At 39.1% G+C, this 18,014-nt stretch overlaps 1 protein-coding gene across 1 annotated transcript in view; it reads right to left on the reverse strand.

Moving 5' to 3' along the window:
- Nucleotides 1-18,014, reverse strand: part of XYLB (xylulokinase homolog (H. influenzae)) — a gene marked incomplete at its 5' end in the record, with an annotated part of 85,152 nt that overhangs the window by 52,383 nt on the left and 14,755 nt on the right. The window contains 7 exons of the mRNA XM_009079195.1: nucleotides 6,856-6,952; nucleotides 8,338-8,411; nucleotides 10,707-10,822; nucleotides 12,823-12,938; nucleotides 13,349-13,389; nucleotides 14,414-14,495; nucleotides 15,677-15,795. Of these exons, the coding sequence (XP_009077443.1) occupies nucleotides 6,856-6,952; nucleotides 8,338-8,411; nucleotides 10,707-10,822; nucleotides 12,823-12,938; nucleotides 13,349-13,389; nucleotides 14,414-14,495; nucleotides 15,677-15,795 (645 nt within the window). The remainder of the gene's footprint in view (nucleotides 1-6,855; nucleotides 6,953-8,337; nucleotides 8,412-10,706; nucleotides 10,823-12,822; nucleotides 12,939-13,348; nucleotides 13,390-14,413; nucleotides 14,496-15,676; nucleotides 15,796-18,014) is intronic.

An 18,014-nucleotide genomic window follows, 5' to 3' on the forward strand; every position in this document is an offset into this window, starting at 1 on the left:
TCTGTTAACACTGAAAACCTCAAGTGTAGTTATGCAGCACTTCTGAGATGTGTAAAATAAGCTGAATAGCCTTAAACCAGAAAAAAGGAGAGACAGCTGGAGGGACTAGAGAATCTTGGGAGAGCTGATTAGAGTTCACTAACAGGCCTGTCACATTTGAGCACCAAAAAAGAAAATGCAGAAAGGCACAGGAAGAAAGATTTAAGGTAATAAATATGTCATATTTCACTAAGTGTCAACTAAGGTAAATGTAGTATTTTACAAGCAGAATGATCATGAAAACAGGGCATCATTTACAGTGATACCAGCAGCCCATATGGGTATGAATGATTAATACACAGCAATGTATATATAGCTGTGAATCAGATGAGCTCCCTAGCAATTGCATCTCTTAGAGATTCACATGTGTCTGAGATGGAATGGACCACTCTGATCCTTTGAACCCATCCTTCTACAACATAAATGATCTCTTTGGAGCACAGCACCTGTTTTTAGGGAAAAATAAATAAATCTTGTTCTTAAAACTGCCAGTGCTAAAGAATTCACTACACCACTGTCAATGGCTGCACTGTGTGATTTCAGTTTCTGTTAAAAATCTGCACCTTGCTTGTCATTTGAGGTTTGCCTGCTTTCAGCTTCCAGTTATTGAACCATAATGTTTCTGCCTGTAAGGCTCAAGAGTCCCATACTATCAAGTTTCCTTTCCCCAAGAAGGTACTTATAGACTGCAGTCATGTCATTCCCTTGCTAATCTAATTGGATTTAAAACTGTAGATCAGTCTCAAAAAACAAGCAATAAAAGGAGATTTAGTAGATAACCCAACTGATCTTCAAGTCCCCAGGTACTAGAGATCCACAAAGCTCTAACAAAACCAGCAAACTGACAGCTTGACTATTTTCCTGAATATTGCTTGAACAGTACATCCACTGACACAGTCATAAACAATCTCTCCTAACATCAGGGCACAGGAATTGAACCATTTACATACTTGGTCTTTTGCTGACCAAACATTAAAAGCAATTGTTCAAACAAAGACAACATTTTATCATTGTGTCAGAAAAGAAAGACAGACAGTACCCTTTACAATCATTTTATTAACTTTTCAGATTTTTCTGTCTTCATTGTGTTTCCTGTATATGTATGACAACAATAAAACAAAATAAAAGCAAGACAATAGCCACTGCATGAAAAATTCTAGGGCACGTAAGCAGTTTCCTTATAGCACATGAGGTCATTTCCTTCAAAGACATTTTATCTAACCCTTAAAAAAATTAGTTCAACTAATTCTTTACTCTCCTGAGCCAAGTAATAATAAAAAATACTTTTTTGTAAAATACTTGGTCAGGAAATTGGTAATGAGCTAACCAATCCTTCACTCCAAGATCACTGGCTTAAAACCAAGCCTTACTTGGTCATGCCTAGACACCTCAGCTACGTGATAAAAGTCTGATGCTCTGTGGAAAGTAAGAGAGGATACAGTCAAGTTCTTGGCAGGGTATTGCCCGTCTCATACTGGCACTCTTATCAGCCAGAGGTTTCATCAGAAAATACAAATATCCTCCCTGCAGCAGAATGACTGGCTTATCTGAGAGGAAGATCCTGCCTCTGATGAATTTCAAAGCACTTGTTGAGCCACTACTCTTCCCTCAAAAGTACAGGCTTAAAATCTAATGGCAAGGCAAATCTATGGTCTGTTTGTACTGCATACCAAGGGATATGATCTGCCCCATCACTACTCATGTATGTTCCAGTCTGATCACTACCACTATTCGCTATTATTTTAAACAGACAACTTCAAGCTTCCATCAAGGGCACTGTCCTCTAATTATTTTTAAACTGCTTTACTCACTTGCTGAAGCAAAAGGCCTCGAACAAAGCTGTCGCCCTCGCGTTGCTGAAACACCATCAGCACTCTTAGCAGCAAACAGCAAGAGACAAGCACGAAGCCAACACAACATTTTAGTATTGATTTCTCTAAGAAATTTAAATCCCACAGGGCATAAACATCAATTTAATCTGTATGCAACTACAAAATGGCCTCACTCCCAGTGTTCCTCGTTTCAGCCAAAACACTGCTACAACTGGAGTAGAAATACACTTAGCAGTGAAAGCAAAGGTGACTGATGGAACAAGTATCCCAACATCCCTGATAATTTGTAAGAGTTTTGGAGACTATAGTCACAGAAGCCAGTCAGCCACAGACAACCACTAGCAGAAAAACCTCTCACAGCCTGACACAAAGGCATCCCTGGAACAACCCAAGGACCAGTGGCAGGAGAGCCACTTCATCCACCAATGAACCAACTCTTTGCTGTGAAGTGACAGTCTCACACCTTGTGTTTGGGTTTCTGTGCCTCCATGTCACAACATGAGCAATGAAAACACAACCACTCCATGTTGTACTATCTGTATTTTGGAGCAGGTTCCTCAGGGAAGTGCTGGAGTCACCATCCCTGAAAAGTATTCAAAACACAAGTAGACACGGCACTTCGCAACGTGGTTTAGTGGGCATAGTGGCATTAGGTCAAAGGTTGGACTTGATGACCTTGGAGATCTTTTCCAACCTTAATGGTTCTATGATTCTCTTTTCTGAGCTACTTGCACTCAGACTGCCTTCCCTGAGGACAAAGTGATACATTACTGCTACCTTCAACCTGCTGAAAAGAGCATCAGAAGACAACAGCACCTGAAGAAAAAGGAAATTTTTCACATTGGGATTTGTCCTCATGTATTCTTACACTGAGTTCTTCAGAAATTAGGCCCAGCATGCTCTGGCATTTCTCTTTTTCTCCTAGCACTGCAGGACTGCTGCTTTGCTTAAGAATGCACCTCATTGAAAAAAATGGGTTCATTCTTAGAGTAGTGCAAAACCACAGGCATTTCTGTGCCACCCCAGCCAGTACTTAAGCACCAAGTACAGTCAGCAGAATTCAGGGCACCAACATTATTTGCAAGTGATTGATTTATGTATGGAAGAAACTATAAATTACACAATAATCACAGACAGAGGGTTTTATGAACAAAGCCTGTACTTGTAAAATGTGGCACTTTCTATCCATCTGCCCCTGCTGATGACAGTTAGGTGGCAGAATCAGATTCCTAAAGGTATAAATGTGACAGAAGAGCACATCAGGCAACTGGAGTACTACAAACTCATTGATAGGCACAACAATGTGAAGGCAGAAAGCCCTGACCAAAGCTAATAGCTTCAACACAGACCCCACCCCAGGTAACCATCCTTTCTATAAGGCAGGACTTATTAATTGCTGCTGCAGTCCCACAAAAGCTTATTTAACAGAACTCTAGAATACACCTGATACTGTATGTATAGATTTAGGGCTCAGATTACCACTGACATGAAGGTTTCTACACTGTGAACCAGAACATCATTTAAATACCTATTGACTATACATGTGATCAACACCAAAACCCCTACCTGTGATGCTGTTTTCCTTCAGCATATATAACATACATCCCTGCAATATTTACTTCACCTATCAGCAGGCAGAGGGATAGATTTTTCTCCCAAAAATAATCAGTTTTGTGGGTCTCCACCAGGAGAGCTTCACTAGGTACAAGCAGGGCCATTGCAACATTCTCCAGCCAGTGTCAACTTTAGGATGAACTTTAGGATTGCTTGATCAGGAATAGAAATGGCTCTGAAGTGATCATCAAGATTATTAAAGTATATACTGGCAGATCAGTCTATATCAGTGAGGGCTTTATAGCTGCTGTGATCACCTGTGTCACTGAGCTGCAGACACTGACATTTCTCTACAAAGTTACCATGGTTTTGACTTCAGAGAGTCCCCAAACAATGCAGCAAGCATGTCTGTATGTCCAGCCTCTGCATTCCAGTTGTGAGCTTGGCTTTCAAAACGGGATGGCTGCAGGCAGTGAAAGGAAGTGACAAAACAGAAGGTGTTTATGATACAGTCAAAATGCAGGAAAATAAAGGCAGAGCAGCAAACCTTCACCTTATCTGCATGAATCTCTGAATGGGAGGATGTAAACAACAGGGACAGACCAAGCTTCACTTGTTTGTTTCTAGACTCAACACTCCATCCACCCCTTAAGCACATAAGCAAAACAGGATACAGGGTGTTACTGAATGATTTCCCCTGAAATCTGATTGAGAAAGATTAGAGCAATTAGAGCAGAGTGACACACACTTTCAAAACCCTTAAATCACAATTAATGTAAGGTTTAACCTTTCTCCTAAGGATCATCTGGTGACTCTCTGCCGTTTTCAAAACAAGGTGGACACACACGTCCCAGCCTCAAAGACAAAATTCATGAGACAGAATCCCCTGCCCTCTACTGGCACCAGAGCCACACAAACCTTAGCACATGCCTGCAGGCAGCACAAACAGCACCTGAAGAGCTGTCTTAAAGGAGTTATTTTAAACTATTATTTGCAATTTATGTAAGATCTATAATGTACTGGACACATCCAACTGGGAACAAAACCTCACATACCAAGCACTCTACCAGCATCATTGCACTTCTTCCCACAGCACCAGCTAGACTGAGGATTCAAAACACTGCTCCTAGAAAGATAATATATTCATTAACTGAAAGCAAATTCTAAGGGATTATCTAATGTTTGTTGTGTTCACAGTGCATAACCAAGAACTCTATATGGCAGGGGTTTATTTATTTATTTTTACAAAATTCTCTTTCACGTTTCCTGTTGCTTTACAGATTACAGTCATCCAAACTGCATCTGGCCCAAGAACAGAGAGGCAGGTTCATGACTGCCAAAATCATTTTCCAGCACCTTGGTGCCAGAGCTAGGGAAATTCTTAGCCAGGTTTCTGACTCATATGCACCACTGAGATGGCACCACACAATCCCCAGGGCACCCCAGCAAGGCATTTTCTTGTGACTGCCCATGTCACGTACAATTCTGTTACAGATCGATTTAATAGTGTCTTCATATAACTTTCCAGACCTTGTGAGCAGTTATTACTGTATTCTCCCATTGGTGTAAACAACAGCAACAAAAAAGCCAAGATTTACACTGCTGTGATTATATTTCTGAATGTAAATCAGCTTGATTCCTGGAAATATCAAAGCAAATTCCCCATGTAGACAAGGCCTAAAAGGAATTGAATAAACGCAAGGGTCCTGACTGTATATTTCATCCAAAAAATAAATAAGCTTTTAAATCACATTTAAAGCAAAGGGGGGGAAAAAAAGGCAGCCTGAAAAACAGCAGCTATTAAACAACAGAAAGTCTGGCAATGCCAGAGTAATTCCCACAATGCTCATCTGTCCCCTGAAACACATTCAGAACACACCCTGTTTTCAGAGCTGTCACACAACAAATGCAGATGTAAGCCTGCCACCACCACACAAATAACAGAGTATGACACTTAAATAATACCACTAAGGAAAAGTGGGAGATGCACACAGCCTACACTATGTACAGCAGTTCTTTTTTAAAGCAGCTCATCTGTTAAGTTACCAAATAGCTGAAAGACCCTAGGGATGCAAGAAAACAAAAGCATACAATATTCCAAGGAATCTACAGGAACACAGTCCAATCACACCCATCTCCTTTTTATTATAGGCGTCCACAGCATTTAAAAAAATTATTAATGAAGAGGTTTTAAAACTTATTAAGCTACAGGTATTTTCTCCCCATTTATTTCTGTGTCAGAGTTGTCTGTTATCTTACAAAGCTCTTCTCACACATTGGTGTTTGTCTAACTCCTGACACAGAGTGCAAAAGTGCCCTCTTCAGCCATGAGTTTTCTAGGCTATATAAGCCTAGCTTTTGGTGCAGCAGAATCTAAGAATGAAGGATAAACAGGTATTTTAAACACAATCTATTTGAAACTCTGCCTGTCTCCATAAATAACCTCCCCAAATAAATACAGTTTCAAGTATATAAGAAAATATATACCAGGAAAACCTTTACAGAGTAAATTTATGAGGTGGTGTTGTCAAGCCTTGTGATTTGTTCCAGTATCTCTATATTTTCTCAACTTTCAGCTCCTGGAGTTCTCTCTTAAAAATAAACAATAAAAAATTCTATCCTTCATGATTATTGATAAAAGCCTGGAGATAGGAGACAAGCAGTGGCTTGTGAAGGAGGAGGTCAGGATGTAAATAAAAATAATATTATTTTTTAAAACAAAACATTGATTAAAAACCCTTGAGATGAGTTAATTCAGTATTTTTTAAGATGCCACTGGCTGATACACTGAGAGAAAATGCCAATAAAACATCTTACTGACTTGCCTGTATTCTTTGTGTAGAATTGTACATCTAGTAATGATCTGATCCCACTTCTACAGGTAAAATACTGGCTGATTTTGTTGTGCCAATGTGCTAAAAACTCTTAATCTCATAAATTCGAGGAAGCAGGTTCTCTTGCTTTCTAAAACACAAGACAGGGAAACGGTTCCTGCTTTATTAACAGAAAACAGAGGTTAAAAAGTAAGCGACCAGCTCATGGCAGATCCAGGAACTGAACATAGATTTCAGATTTTCTGAGTTACAGTCCTGTGCTTTAGGCAGAAGGCTGGTCTTCTTTTCACTTAACAAGCTATTGAAGCCCAAACTCTTATTTAAAAATTGACAATGCAGCTCAGAAACAATGCAACAGCAAGAATACTTGAATAAGAAGTCATCTTAAACCACTAGTCCTGCTTAAGTTAACATCTGCAAAAACTTGCACCCAACACACCATCAATAACTTTTCCAAGAGACTAATTCAGAATTGATACCAGTTTCTGTATCTATCAGGCAGGACAAGAACCACAACACTGGCATTACTGCCAGGACTCCTACCTTTGTGCTTGATCTCTAGTGCCATTAGTTCTGCAGCTGCTTATCATACTTACAGACTTTATATCCCAGCTTTTCAGCATGAATTCTTTTGGCCATGAACTGCCCTTCAATCAAAGCTCGTATTTCCACTTCCTTTGGAAAGGCTGAAACCTGTATCAAAGAGGGAATGCATTAAGTTAACAAGCACCTTACACAGTGTACAACACCAAGCTGGAGAGAGGTTAAAAACTCAAGGCAGATTTAGAGTTGATTATCCTTGTCTTCAGACTGAAGTCTGCTTTCATCTAGGCCCAATTCTTCACTCACATACACAAGATGGACCCAAAGACTCATGACAGAGAACACAACCCCTAACCTCAGTGCTGTTGGCAAATCCATCAAGCTTGAAATCGATGCATAACGGGAAGAGGTTCTACAGCAAGTTGTAAACTCTTCTCTGTGCATTTCCCAGCACCAAGGGCTGCTCAAGAATCAATATCTCAAAAATACAAAATTAAAGCAAGTAGATAAAATTCAGATGCATTAAGCAATGTCACAAAAGTTTCAATCTGTTTCTGTCTGCACAAAAGTGAAACCATGTAATCTTTTCATTAATTTGTTTAGTTTCTATATAGAACATTTTTCTGTCCTTTCATCAAGCAGAACACGAGAAAGGTAACAGAAGCAGGAAAATATTGAACTGTGAACAAATATAGAGAATCTTTCACAAGAAGTTGAGTTCTTCCATGCACTACAGTAAGTGCCTACACTTGTATAACAGCTAGAAGTGATTAAGCATTCATTTAACAGCAAACACTTAAGAGACTAGTGCTACACTGCAAACACAAGATAGTATCAATCTCTGTTCACCCACGTGAGGTCTAATCGACTGGGAGTCATGATTGATCAAAGACATCTCTTGAGTTTCAGTACCACCCAGAAAGACAGACATTTAAACAACATCCACTCCCCAAAAGAAAGAAAAGAAAAAAGATACACAAAACTTTCCATAACTTAATTTCTATTTTATTCTTTAATTTCACTTGGACTTGAGTCTGTTTACTTACATACCACTATGTAGCTTGGAGGTTACTCCAAGACAGACAGGACAGCAAAATGCGGTCTTTAGTGTACATACACGTTTACAGCAAGATAAAGTATTACAGCCCAGAGTTTCAACACATCCTTATCTGTGTGTCTGAAACTTAGGAAATGAGGTCTAAGTCAAGGACGTGTGCTAAACTCTCAATAAGCTTAAAGCTAATCTTGTTTCAAAACCAGTGTCGCTTTCAGTAAATCCATGTTTTCCAGTAAAAAATATGTCATTAAAAAATTCCATATAAGTTCTAGTTCAGACATTGCACTGTAGATACTCTTAAGCTACAGACCAAATACTTCCTTATGAAAATCATCCCAGGGACTTGCATCAGTAAATGAAACTGGAAAGCAAGTACAGAAGAAAAGTACTCATACAGAAGAAAAACTAAAATGGCAAAGATTTGAAGTCTTGACAGGACTCCTTCAAGGTTTGAGACATTAACTATTTTTATTACTACCTTTTGGTTGTCTCTGTTGAATCTGTGAATCCCAACTGCTTCAGGAGTAATTTCCATCACATCAAAGTAGAAACCTGCATCAAGGAACATTAAAGAGTGTCATGTTTGCTTCCAACCCAAAGTTGGAATCTTATTTTAGCACACAGCTAAAAAGTTAATAAATGTTCATCATATATTTGAGTATTTGAGTCACCACACGGCCTGTTTCTTAACTAATTCAATCCATGCATTTATCAAATTTCACTTAACAATTCTCTCAGGCACATGAGAATTCTTGGGACTGTCCTGTGCAGAGCCAGGAGTTGGACTTCAGTGATCCCTGTGGGTCATCCAACTCAGGATATTCTGATTCTATGATTCTTTCAGTTTATGAAATGTGCATCTCAAGCTCATCTGGCTCTAGGCATCCAAACAATGTAATAAACAACAAGCCCACAGAAGAGGACACATCCACCAAAACACACACAGTAAAGCAGATCATCCGTAACACATGCTAGAAATAGCTTCAGAAAAACAAAGAAAAAAATGCCAAGTTGGTAAGAAGAGTGCAGGAATATTGGGACACTTCACACACTGGATTAGATTTCATGAGCTTATTAGAGAACATCAGATATTTTAAGTCACAAAGCAGAGCTGGTCTCTGAATAGTTTGGATGAGATCTGAAGAAATGCAGCAATGCTTTGTAGACAGCTAGACAAAAAGTGTGAAAAAGATTTCTTTTGTGTTGATGGCAAAAAGGGTTGGTCAGAAAAGTTATTCAAGAAAGGAGACCAAAAAAATGAGGACAGAAAAACTGAACAGAATAGCTAAGGAATTAAGAAGAGTTTCTAAGGTTCAGACCTTGGAACAAGACTATGCTGCCCTAGGAGCCCTATGATTATTAGCCAAAAAAAACCACCAAAAATAATACTGTGCCTTAGCACACACAACCTGTTTGGTTAAACATTCTGAAACTTGCCAGTAAGCAACACTTTGTGTTACAGATCTGCAGGCCCTGGCAAGGGATGTATATCCCAACACTTCAGTTCTGACCTCGAAACCTCTGCAGAGGCATCTTCTCACACAACAGGGAGTGCAGGAAACAGGGGATAAAAGAGGAGATGCCTAACCAGTTCCACCTTTGCTCTGCTTCCCCCAGACACTCAGATTATGGAGATTACTGCAATTTAACATGTACACCCAGAGGCTAATCTAGCATACAGGTTATTGAGGATGACTCCCATGAAGCACCCATTTTATAGAGGATTGAGATATCCAAGTGAATATACTATAATACAAATTTTAAAATTTTAAGGCACTGTCCTGGTATCCTTGATATCAGTAACAATATTTTCATTAACTTCCAATTTTTTTAATATTGTCTAAAGTGGCTGACTTTGGGGATTTAGAATAATTTCTTCCCATTTTCTAAAACACCTGAATTGATTTGTCTTCTAGTGAAAAGAGATTCCTGGTCATTTTAATACCCCACAGAGACTAGATTTGACAGACAAATAACAGAGCTTCTAAAAATGAAAAATCTAATCTCACAGTGTCATGAAGCTGTGTCTTAAATTCACTTTCCTAAGGAGTGAAGTCTTCTATAGCTTAAATACCTACATTTTAAAACTTTGCTGCCTACAATTTTTAAATTAACTGTACTCATATCAACTCACACCTAGGATGATGGTAATGACTTCAAATCCTGCTCTGCAATGGTTAAATTTTAATCTTGATTACACATGCTCTCACCTTTCAATAACTTACTTTTGAGCTATATATACTAGACTTGCAAAATATTAAACTGTAGGAAAAAAATAATGTAAAACTTCAAACCCATGGGTTTAGCCATATTTTTTAAATACTTTCATCATCATCATCATTTTGTTTCATTTCATTCACTTAGCATAACATGGGGTAAAAACAGGGATGAAATGACTCTGTGACATACACTGGGAAAAATGTAGGAAATCTTGGTATCCCTTGACACTACTGCTTTGTTCACATGCATGAACAAGATTCTAGAGTAATGACTGAGGAAGAAATAACATGGAGCTACTTAATTCACTTGGTTTGAGTCTTCAGAAGAGTAAATCCTTCAGAAATTACTAGTTTAAAACATTCCACAGTGAAGATGCTACTAACACCCTTTCAATGACCAAAAGAGCTCCATAAATAAAATTTTCTTATTTAATGAATATTGAAGAAAAACACTATCATGACACTTAGGTTGTCAGCAGACCATTTCTAAGTACACATTAGGAATTTCCCTTGCTCTAGCTAACTTCATTCTTGGCCTTTGTCATGACCCAAGTAAAACAGGTACAACACCCACTCAAGTAGATGTCTAGGCAAACCCCCCAACTCCCAGCTCTGCTAAGGCTCATACCCAAGTTTCCATTGTTTCCAGCAACAGTAGATGATAAGGCTTTGGAGAATTCATCCCAGGAGCCTGAAGCACAGCTATCTCTGATCCTCTCTCTCATCAGTGAACCATTCTTGAAGCTGAAACACACAAACATGCCATATGCATTTTCCAAAACACTTGACTTTAGATTTTTTAAGTTCTTTGTTCCTTTACTCGATATTGTTTAGAGCATCAGTTGAACAACACTGGGCAAGTTAAAAGATACAATCACTTCATTACAGAAGGAGATAGAGAGGGAGAAAACTAGATAAGAGAGAAGGCAAATATTACAGGATGTGTTGAGGGATGCAGTGCAGACATGCTGGTCTCTCCAATGAGTGAGCTTAGATGCAGTCTGGCAGGCCAAGATAAACTCAGGCTAGCTCTGAACAGCTGAGATATCTCCTCAGAGTAGTACTCTGACACGAGTTAAAAAGCTCACGCTGAGATGACTCTGCAAAGTGAAGCAAGAGTGTCTCTACATTGCTTTTATGATTCCAGGAGCATGGTATCAGTATGGAACCAAACTGGGTTCAACAAGACTTAGGAGGTCTAGCTCTGTGTCAGGATCTGGCAAAGGAAAGCACCACAGCTGCATATACAGGTTGTGGTCCAGAGCCAGTAAACAAACCATGCAGTAAAATATGAATCTCTTCAGTGTTTATAGTCTTTGCACCATTTATACAGTCGAATATACAGTGAATATCACACTCCTGCAAAATACTGCATCCTTGGACTCGTACCCAGGGGAAAGCAGCTTGAATACTCTCCAGCACAGAGTTATCACAGCAGCTCAGCAGGAGAGGCACAAAAATATCCAAAATGAGGGCAAGGAAACTATTCAACTTGCTCAGTGGCACCAGCTGAAGTTACTTAAGTTTTCTGCTCAAATACTCTGCCTGGTAGCTCACACACTTTTTCTACTGAGGGTCCTCTATTAACTCTAATATTCTAGAAATAAAGGGGTATTAGTGCAGTGTCAGGTCAGAAATTATTAGGGAGGAGGCACAGGAACCATTAACTCAGCATTGCCAAGGCCACCACCAAAACACATGTTAAGCTGCAGTAAAAGAATGGCAGTATAACAGGTATTCAGAAAAATGCCTCCTATTACAAGCAGGTTGTTTATATAGCTATTTTACACAGCAAAAGTAGGGGAAATATTGGGTAAAAGAGAAACCTGAATGTAAATTTTTTAAAAAAAAAAAAACAACAAAATCCAACACCTACTGGGAAGTCACACTATGAGTAACTTGCAATTGTCATCGTGCTTTTAACTCACCTTCATGAACACTGTCATCTGCTACCATACAGGGAAGACTCAACACTACAGCTCTAGGGCAGACTTGAGCTTTGCTGAAGTTTTGAGTTTCAAGCATCTACAATCCAGGGGATTCAGACAAAAAATTTATCTGTATATTACTTGCAAATATTTGCCTAAACACTATGACCTGGTTTGGACATTTAACCCGGAATACAGTGACTCAGTGAGGGCAAACATAGCTTCAGGCCACCTTTCCACCTACTTGGCTGGCAAGAGGCTGAAAACTCCCAGATTGCAGCAGCCAAAAGCTACCATGAGGATCATTCTCTCAGCTGGGTTTCTTGAGATCACAATATTTTCCTCATGCATAGCCTAATATGTCCCTGAACAGCACTGATTATACTCCTCTCTGCAAAGAGAATCTTCACCTACTCCATTACATCCCCTCTGGACCACTAGAAGAGCACAGAAGTTATACACCCTGGTCAAGCTTCTGACATTTCACATTCTATTTCAGAAGATTTGTTATTACTGTACATTAAATGTATTACCTGAGATTCATAGTGAACTCGCTCTATGTATGCGCAAAAATAATTTCAGCTTTTTATTGCCGTGAGAATTTATCCTCCACAACTCTGCAGTTTCAGTTACTCAAATTAAACAATAGGAATGCTATAACATTGATGGAAATGTTTCAGCAGTAGATTGCCATATACCATAGAGAATGCTGAATGTTCTATTCATTATCATTTTGCAAAAGAAATAAAAAACACTAACATGGAGAAAGAAATATACGTTATTGATCCCAGATGTACAAAAAATAAATTATATTACCATAAAAGTGCCATATATGTTTGAGAATCAACTGGATTGCAGAGGATATGACCTTCTAGGGCAGGAGTTGGCTCTTGGATCCACAGAAACAATGTGTCACTTGTGCCAAGGCTAATCTGGAGGGGAAAAGAAATAATTGAAGCGTTATCAGAATGTGCATGGAAAGCAATACAGAAATTAAATTAAAACCATTTGTTATTACCACTAATTGTTTTTAAATTACACATTAAGTCAATTGGATTCGTGTTGAAGCTAGCTCTGACTTAGGCTGTCATGCCAGTGAAATACATGCTAGATGGAGACTTAGGTTTTAATGTCTGGAGCATTAGTTAACAATAGTCACAAGAGTTTATTTAAAACCTTTCAGGCAGCTTACAGATTGATAGAAATAAAACAAGTGTGAATCCAATAAACAGAAAATCAACACCAACAGATACATTTAACTGATAACCTACAGCTATTTACATTTCAGGTATTTCAAGTACTCAAGGATATGGACAGTTTTCAGGAGGGTGTTTTGACTTACTGCAATATCTCCTTCTTGAAGTCTCATCCCTGCCAATGATGCTGAAAGCACAAAGAATATCAGATAAAGAGGTTGTTCTTTGCCTCAATTACTGCCTGTTGTATGAGACATCATAATACATTGCACTCACCATCTCGAAGTACAATATAAATGGCAAATATGCTCATGATGGCCTTGGCCTATACACCATAAAAGATGGGCAAAGCATTTGGGTGAGGGTGTGATTTTTAACAAAATCAAAATGCTCAAGACAAAAGACTACAGAACTGCATGATTATCTAATGGTTTATGTATTCAGATTTTAAATACAGTGGACCCTTACTTAACAACACACTTTAAAGGAGTAACACTCCCACTTCCACTAGCCTATTCATATATTTATTGGACTAAGCTGCATTTGAATCTCTATAAGAAAAAATTGGACTTTTGGGAAATGCAGTTACCCAGCTCCCAGAATACAAAGGTAAAATATATCATGACGAAGCCTCCATCATGACTCAAACCTGCATATGTTCCTATAATATGGGGAAGTGTTTTATTTTCACAGTCTTGAGAATCAGAAAAATTTTCTCTACACTGAAACAGTCTCTAGGATTCAGAAACCTGACCCTAAATTAACACCTTCCCTTGTACTGACATCTATCAGTCTGACAAAAGGACAGCTCTAATTCTTAGAGAAAGCCAGTGAGGTCCATCTCTACCTTTTTACTTGAAAAGATACAACAGCATTTTTTAAATTCCTATTTTCTAAGCTAAAATGTTAGCAGTTCATAGTCAGGATAGTTTCTTAGGGGCAGGCAAACAAAACTGAAGTCATCAAGAGGCAAATGAATTCACCTCTGATTACTTGGCAAAAGAGCATTAATTTGTCTTACACAGCTTATCCAAACTGTCTCTGTCTTTAGAAGAACCAGTGATGGAAGGGTGTTGGAAAGAGGTATTGATGCTGATAAACATCATATTCTTTCTTTGTATAGGGAGCATCTGAGAATCAGTGAGATTGATATAGAATTTTAGTACATACATAATCATATTCACTGAATCTTACACAGTTAATCATCTCACCTGGATTGTCTCCTGTAAATGCTACTATTTTACAGTCTGGGCTAAACCCATAACGCTGACTATAATATGAAGAAATGGGCCCCTAAGGAAAAAAAGAAAGAGAGGAAAATAAGCTCAAAAAAATGGAATGTATGTATGAAACATATGATATAATGCATGGTAAGACAGAACTGAAAAATCCAAGAGCAGCTACAATGATAATTCATGTGCATTTAAGGGATAAATGAATATTTTAAAAATTTTTCTTGTTGTTGTTGCTAAGAACCTCACAAAAATACCCTCAGATTAAATTCTGAAATAGGCTAGTAAATGGTAGCATTTTAGCTTTGGGTCTTTCTCCAGTTATTCACATCAAGTAACATAAACACATCTATCTGTTTTGCACATATACATGAATATTAATACATAGAAATTAGAAATTCAATGCAAACATAAGAGGAAACACAACATTAATATACATCACAGCATCAAATGCTGGAATATGACCCCTATTATTTTAGAGGTCAAGAACCATATCCTTTTAAGCCACATTTGATAGCCATAAAGAAAAAAACAGGAGTAGAAAACTACCCACAAAAATACTAGGACATCTATAAGGATTTTTAATATGTTCCTCTCCATTATAGATCAGCACTGAATTCAGAGGGAACAGGTGATGGGTATCTATGCTGTCTTACATGTGCACCAGCTAAAGCAAGAGCTCTTTTTGTGCTGCGTAGTAAGACTAAACTCATTTACTCTAGGAGATGTGAGGCTTGATTTGATTTCACCATTATGTTGTGTGAACTACGGAGCTTTAAATATCTCATATTATTCACAAAGATTACCTCATTAACTCTACAAACAGTTTAAAACAAGGTCTCTGTCAAGAAATGCAAATGTTGGGTTCTGTTACTGCAGTAATAAATGCTGCACACGGTTCTGCAATGACTGGGTGCTTGTGGGCTTGGGGGGAACCCCAGATATTCTTATAATTGGAGCATCTACCCAAAATTCTCTTATCATAGCCCAGGGCATGCAAGAATCCAAGGAGATAAAAGCTGTGATGGATTCCAGCTAATAGTTTTCAAAGATGTCTGTATCTGCTTTGGCATACACATTCACAACACACCTGGAAATACTAAATCAAGCAGCATAGCTCAGAGGAGAACTGTGTGTGCACCCTCTGTGCACACACAAATACATTTCAAGAAGGTTCTATTAGCACAACTCTCAGCACAAAGCCTCAGTAGTTGCTTGTAACTCTTCTAGCCAGGTACATACCAGGACTGAATGGGATGGTACAGGGCATCCTAGTCTCTCCTCTAATCCAGGTGCACAAGCATCAAGGCAGGACTTTGACCATACCTTTTCCCAAATCTGCAGCAAGTTCATACCAGAACCTACAAGAGAGATCAAAAGAGGAAGAGTATAGGATTAAACAAAGACAGCACTGTACCAGAAAATTCCACCTACATAAAATTAAACAGATGTATATTTTACATTCAAAGAGAATGGTTTCAGCTCTTCTCAGCACAGATACTGATAATTCAGCCTCTGGAGAGCTTTCACCTGTAAAGGTAGCAGAAAATGCCTCTCTGATGAACAATGCACTCAACAATTCAGTTATTCCCAAATTAAGAGTAAAAAGAAGAACATCAATGCCTCCACATCAACTCCTCCCTAAATCTTCCACCTTAGATAAGGACTTCACTACAATTAACTAAAGGTGATGCAGCAAAGTCACTTGAAGGTGTGTTGTGCTCACCAGAGGCCTAACAACAAAGGTACTCCCACCTGGGTGGAATGGCTTTACACTACTCCTATCTTCGAGTAGAGTATCCTATAAACATCTAAATCCATGCTGACCAATCTTCATTTTCAAATGTAGCCTCTAATTTTGAGGCTAGTTTGGGAAGTCCATCTTTGAATGCCAAAGTTATGATTTTCAGAAATGCTGAACAGCCCCACTGAAATTTTCAACACCTGCAAGTGTGCAAACCTCTCAAGTCCAGATTCTGTGAATTGAGTTATGGGATGCAAAACCCCAAATAACTGATTTGGTCACCTATTTCCTCACCAGAACTATCACTAGATCTGAGAAAGGCCTGTGCAGTTTTGGTTTGGTTTTTCATTGCTTCTTCCTCACTGTCGTATTGCTGGTTTAAAAGTTAATTAAAGGTGCCTAGTGGCCAAATCTACATAACATACTGAGCACTCCACATCCCTTGCTTACATTTCTAAGGTGCCTGTAATTGCACATTTCATTAGATTTGAAAATCTGTATGTGTTTCTGGTTAGTGCTGCTCAGGGACATAGTAGTCTTATTCTAGATTAACAGCATTTTCATTTCAAAGACTGTTTAGCCCACAACTTATTTATCTCAGAAACACAGCCACATTTTCAGTTGAGCACAGTGGAAAGCCTGAAATTTACTTCCATTCAGTACATCTTAGAGCTTTTTAAATCATAAAGACAGTGAAGTTAACACCATACACAGCATCTGTGGAACAAGACTACACTTGCAATGCTGGGATGCAGAGGAAGGAAAGGATGCTGCCCACATCTCACCCAGCACATCACAAGGCTCCAGCAGTGCTTATATTCTGCAGAAGGGCACATGCCTGCAACACACTTCACACACATGCACTACTGCTGGTTACACATGCACAAATGAGCCTACCTACCAACTCTCAGCAGCCTTTTTTACATAGGCTGAATAACAAATTTAATAGCATTTATAAAGGAGGTTTATATTTCTGCAGTCCAATTCTAAGCATCACCAACAAGGTCTGGAACTAGTGCTCCACACAGTGTTGTAAACAGAAAGTGTTGCACACTCCAGCTGAGACAGAGGAACAACCCAAGCCAAACAGCAGGACATTTAGATTACACTTAATAACCTAAAAAATAAAATTAAATTTATTGAAATCAATCAATCCTACTTCAGGCAAATTAGACATGCTTAATAAATTATGCACTGGTCTATTTGGCCTGTGATGTAACAGTAGGGATTTGTCAGAACACAAAGTGCAACATGCCTCCCACAGGAAAAGGTGTACTTCTCTTTTCAGCTACCATAGAATCATAGAATGGCCTGGGTTGGAAGGGTCATCTCATTCCAACACCTCAGCCATGGGCAAGGACACCTTCCAGCAGACTAGGTTGCTCGAAGCCCCATCCAACCTGGGCTTAAACCCTTCCAGGGATGGGGCAGCCACAGCTTCTGTGAGCAACCTGTGTCGGTGTCTCACCACCCTCGCAATATAGAATTTCTCTCTAATATCTAATCTAAACCCACTCCCAGTTTAAAGCCATTCCCCCCTGTCCTGTCACTACATGCTCCTGTAAATAGTCCCTCCCATCTTTCTGTAGGCTGCCTTCAGTTAGTGGAAGGCTGCAAATGCATTTCCCCAGAGCCTTCTCTTCTCTAGGCTGAACAACCCCAACTCTCTGCTGTCTCCATAGCAGAGCTGCTCCAGCTCTCTGATCATCTCTGTGGCCTCCTCTGGACACACTCCAGCAGATCCACATCCATCTGATGTTGAGGACCTCAGAGTCGGATGCAGCACTCCAGGTGTGGTCTCACCAGAGCAGAACAGAGGGACAGAATCCCCTCCCT

This window comes from Acanthisitta chloris, unplaced genomic scaffold (genome assembly GCF_000695815.1).
Source record: "Acanthisitta chloris isolate BGI_N310 unplaced genomic scaffold, ASM69581v1 scaffold3587, whole genome shotgun sequence".
Lineage (NCBI taxonomy): Eukaryota > Metazoa > Chordata > Aves > Passeriformes > Acanthisittidae > Acanthisitta > Acanthisitta chloris.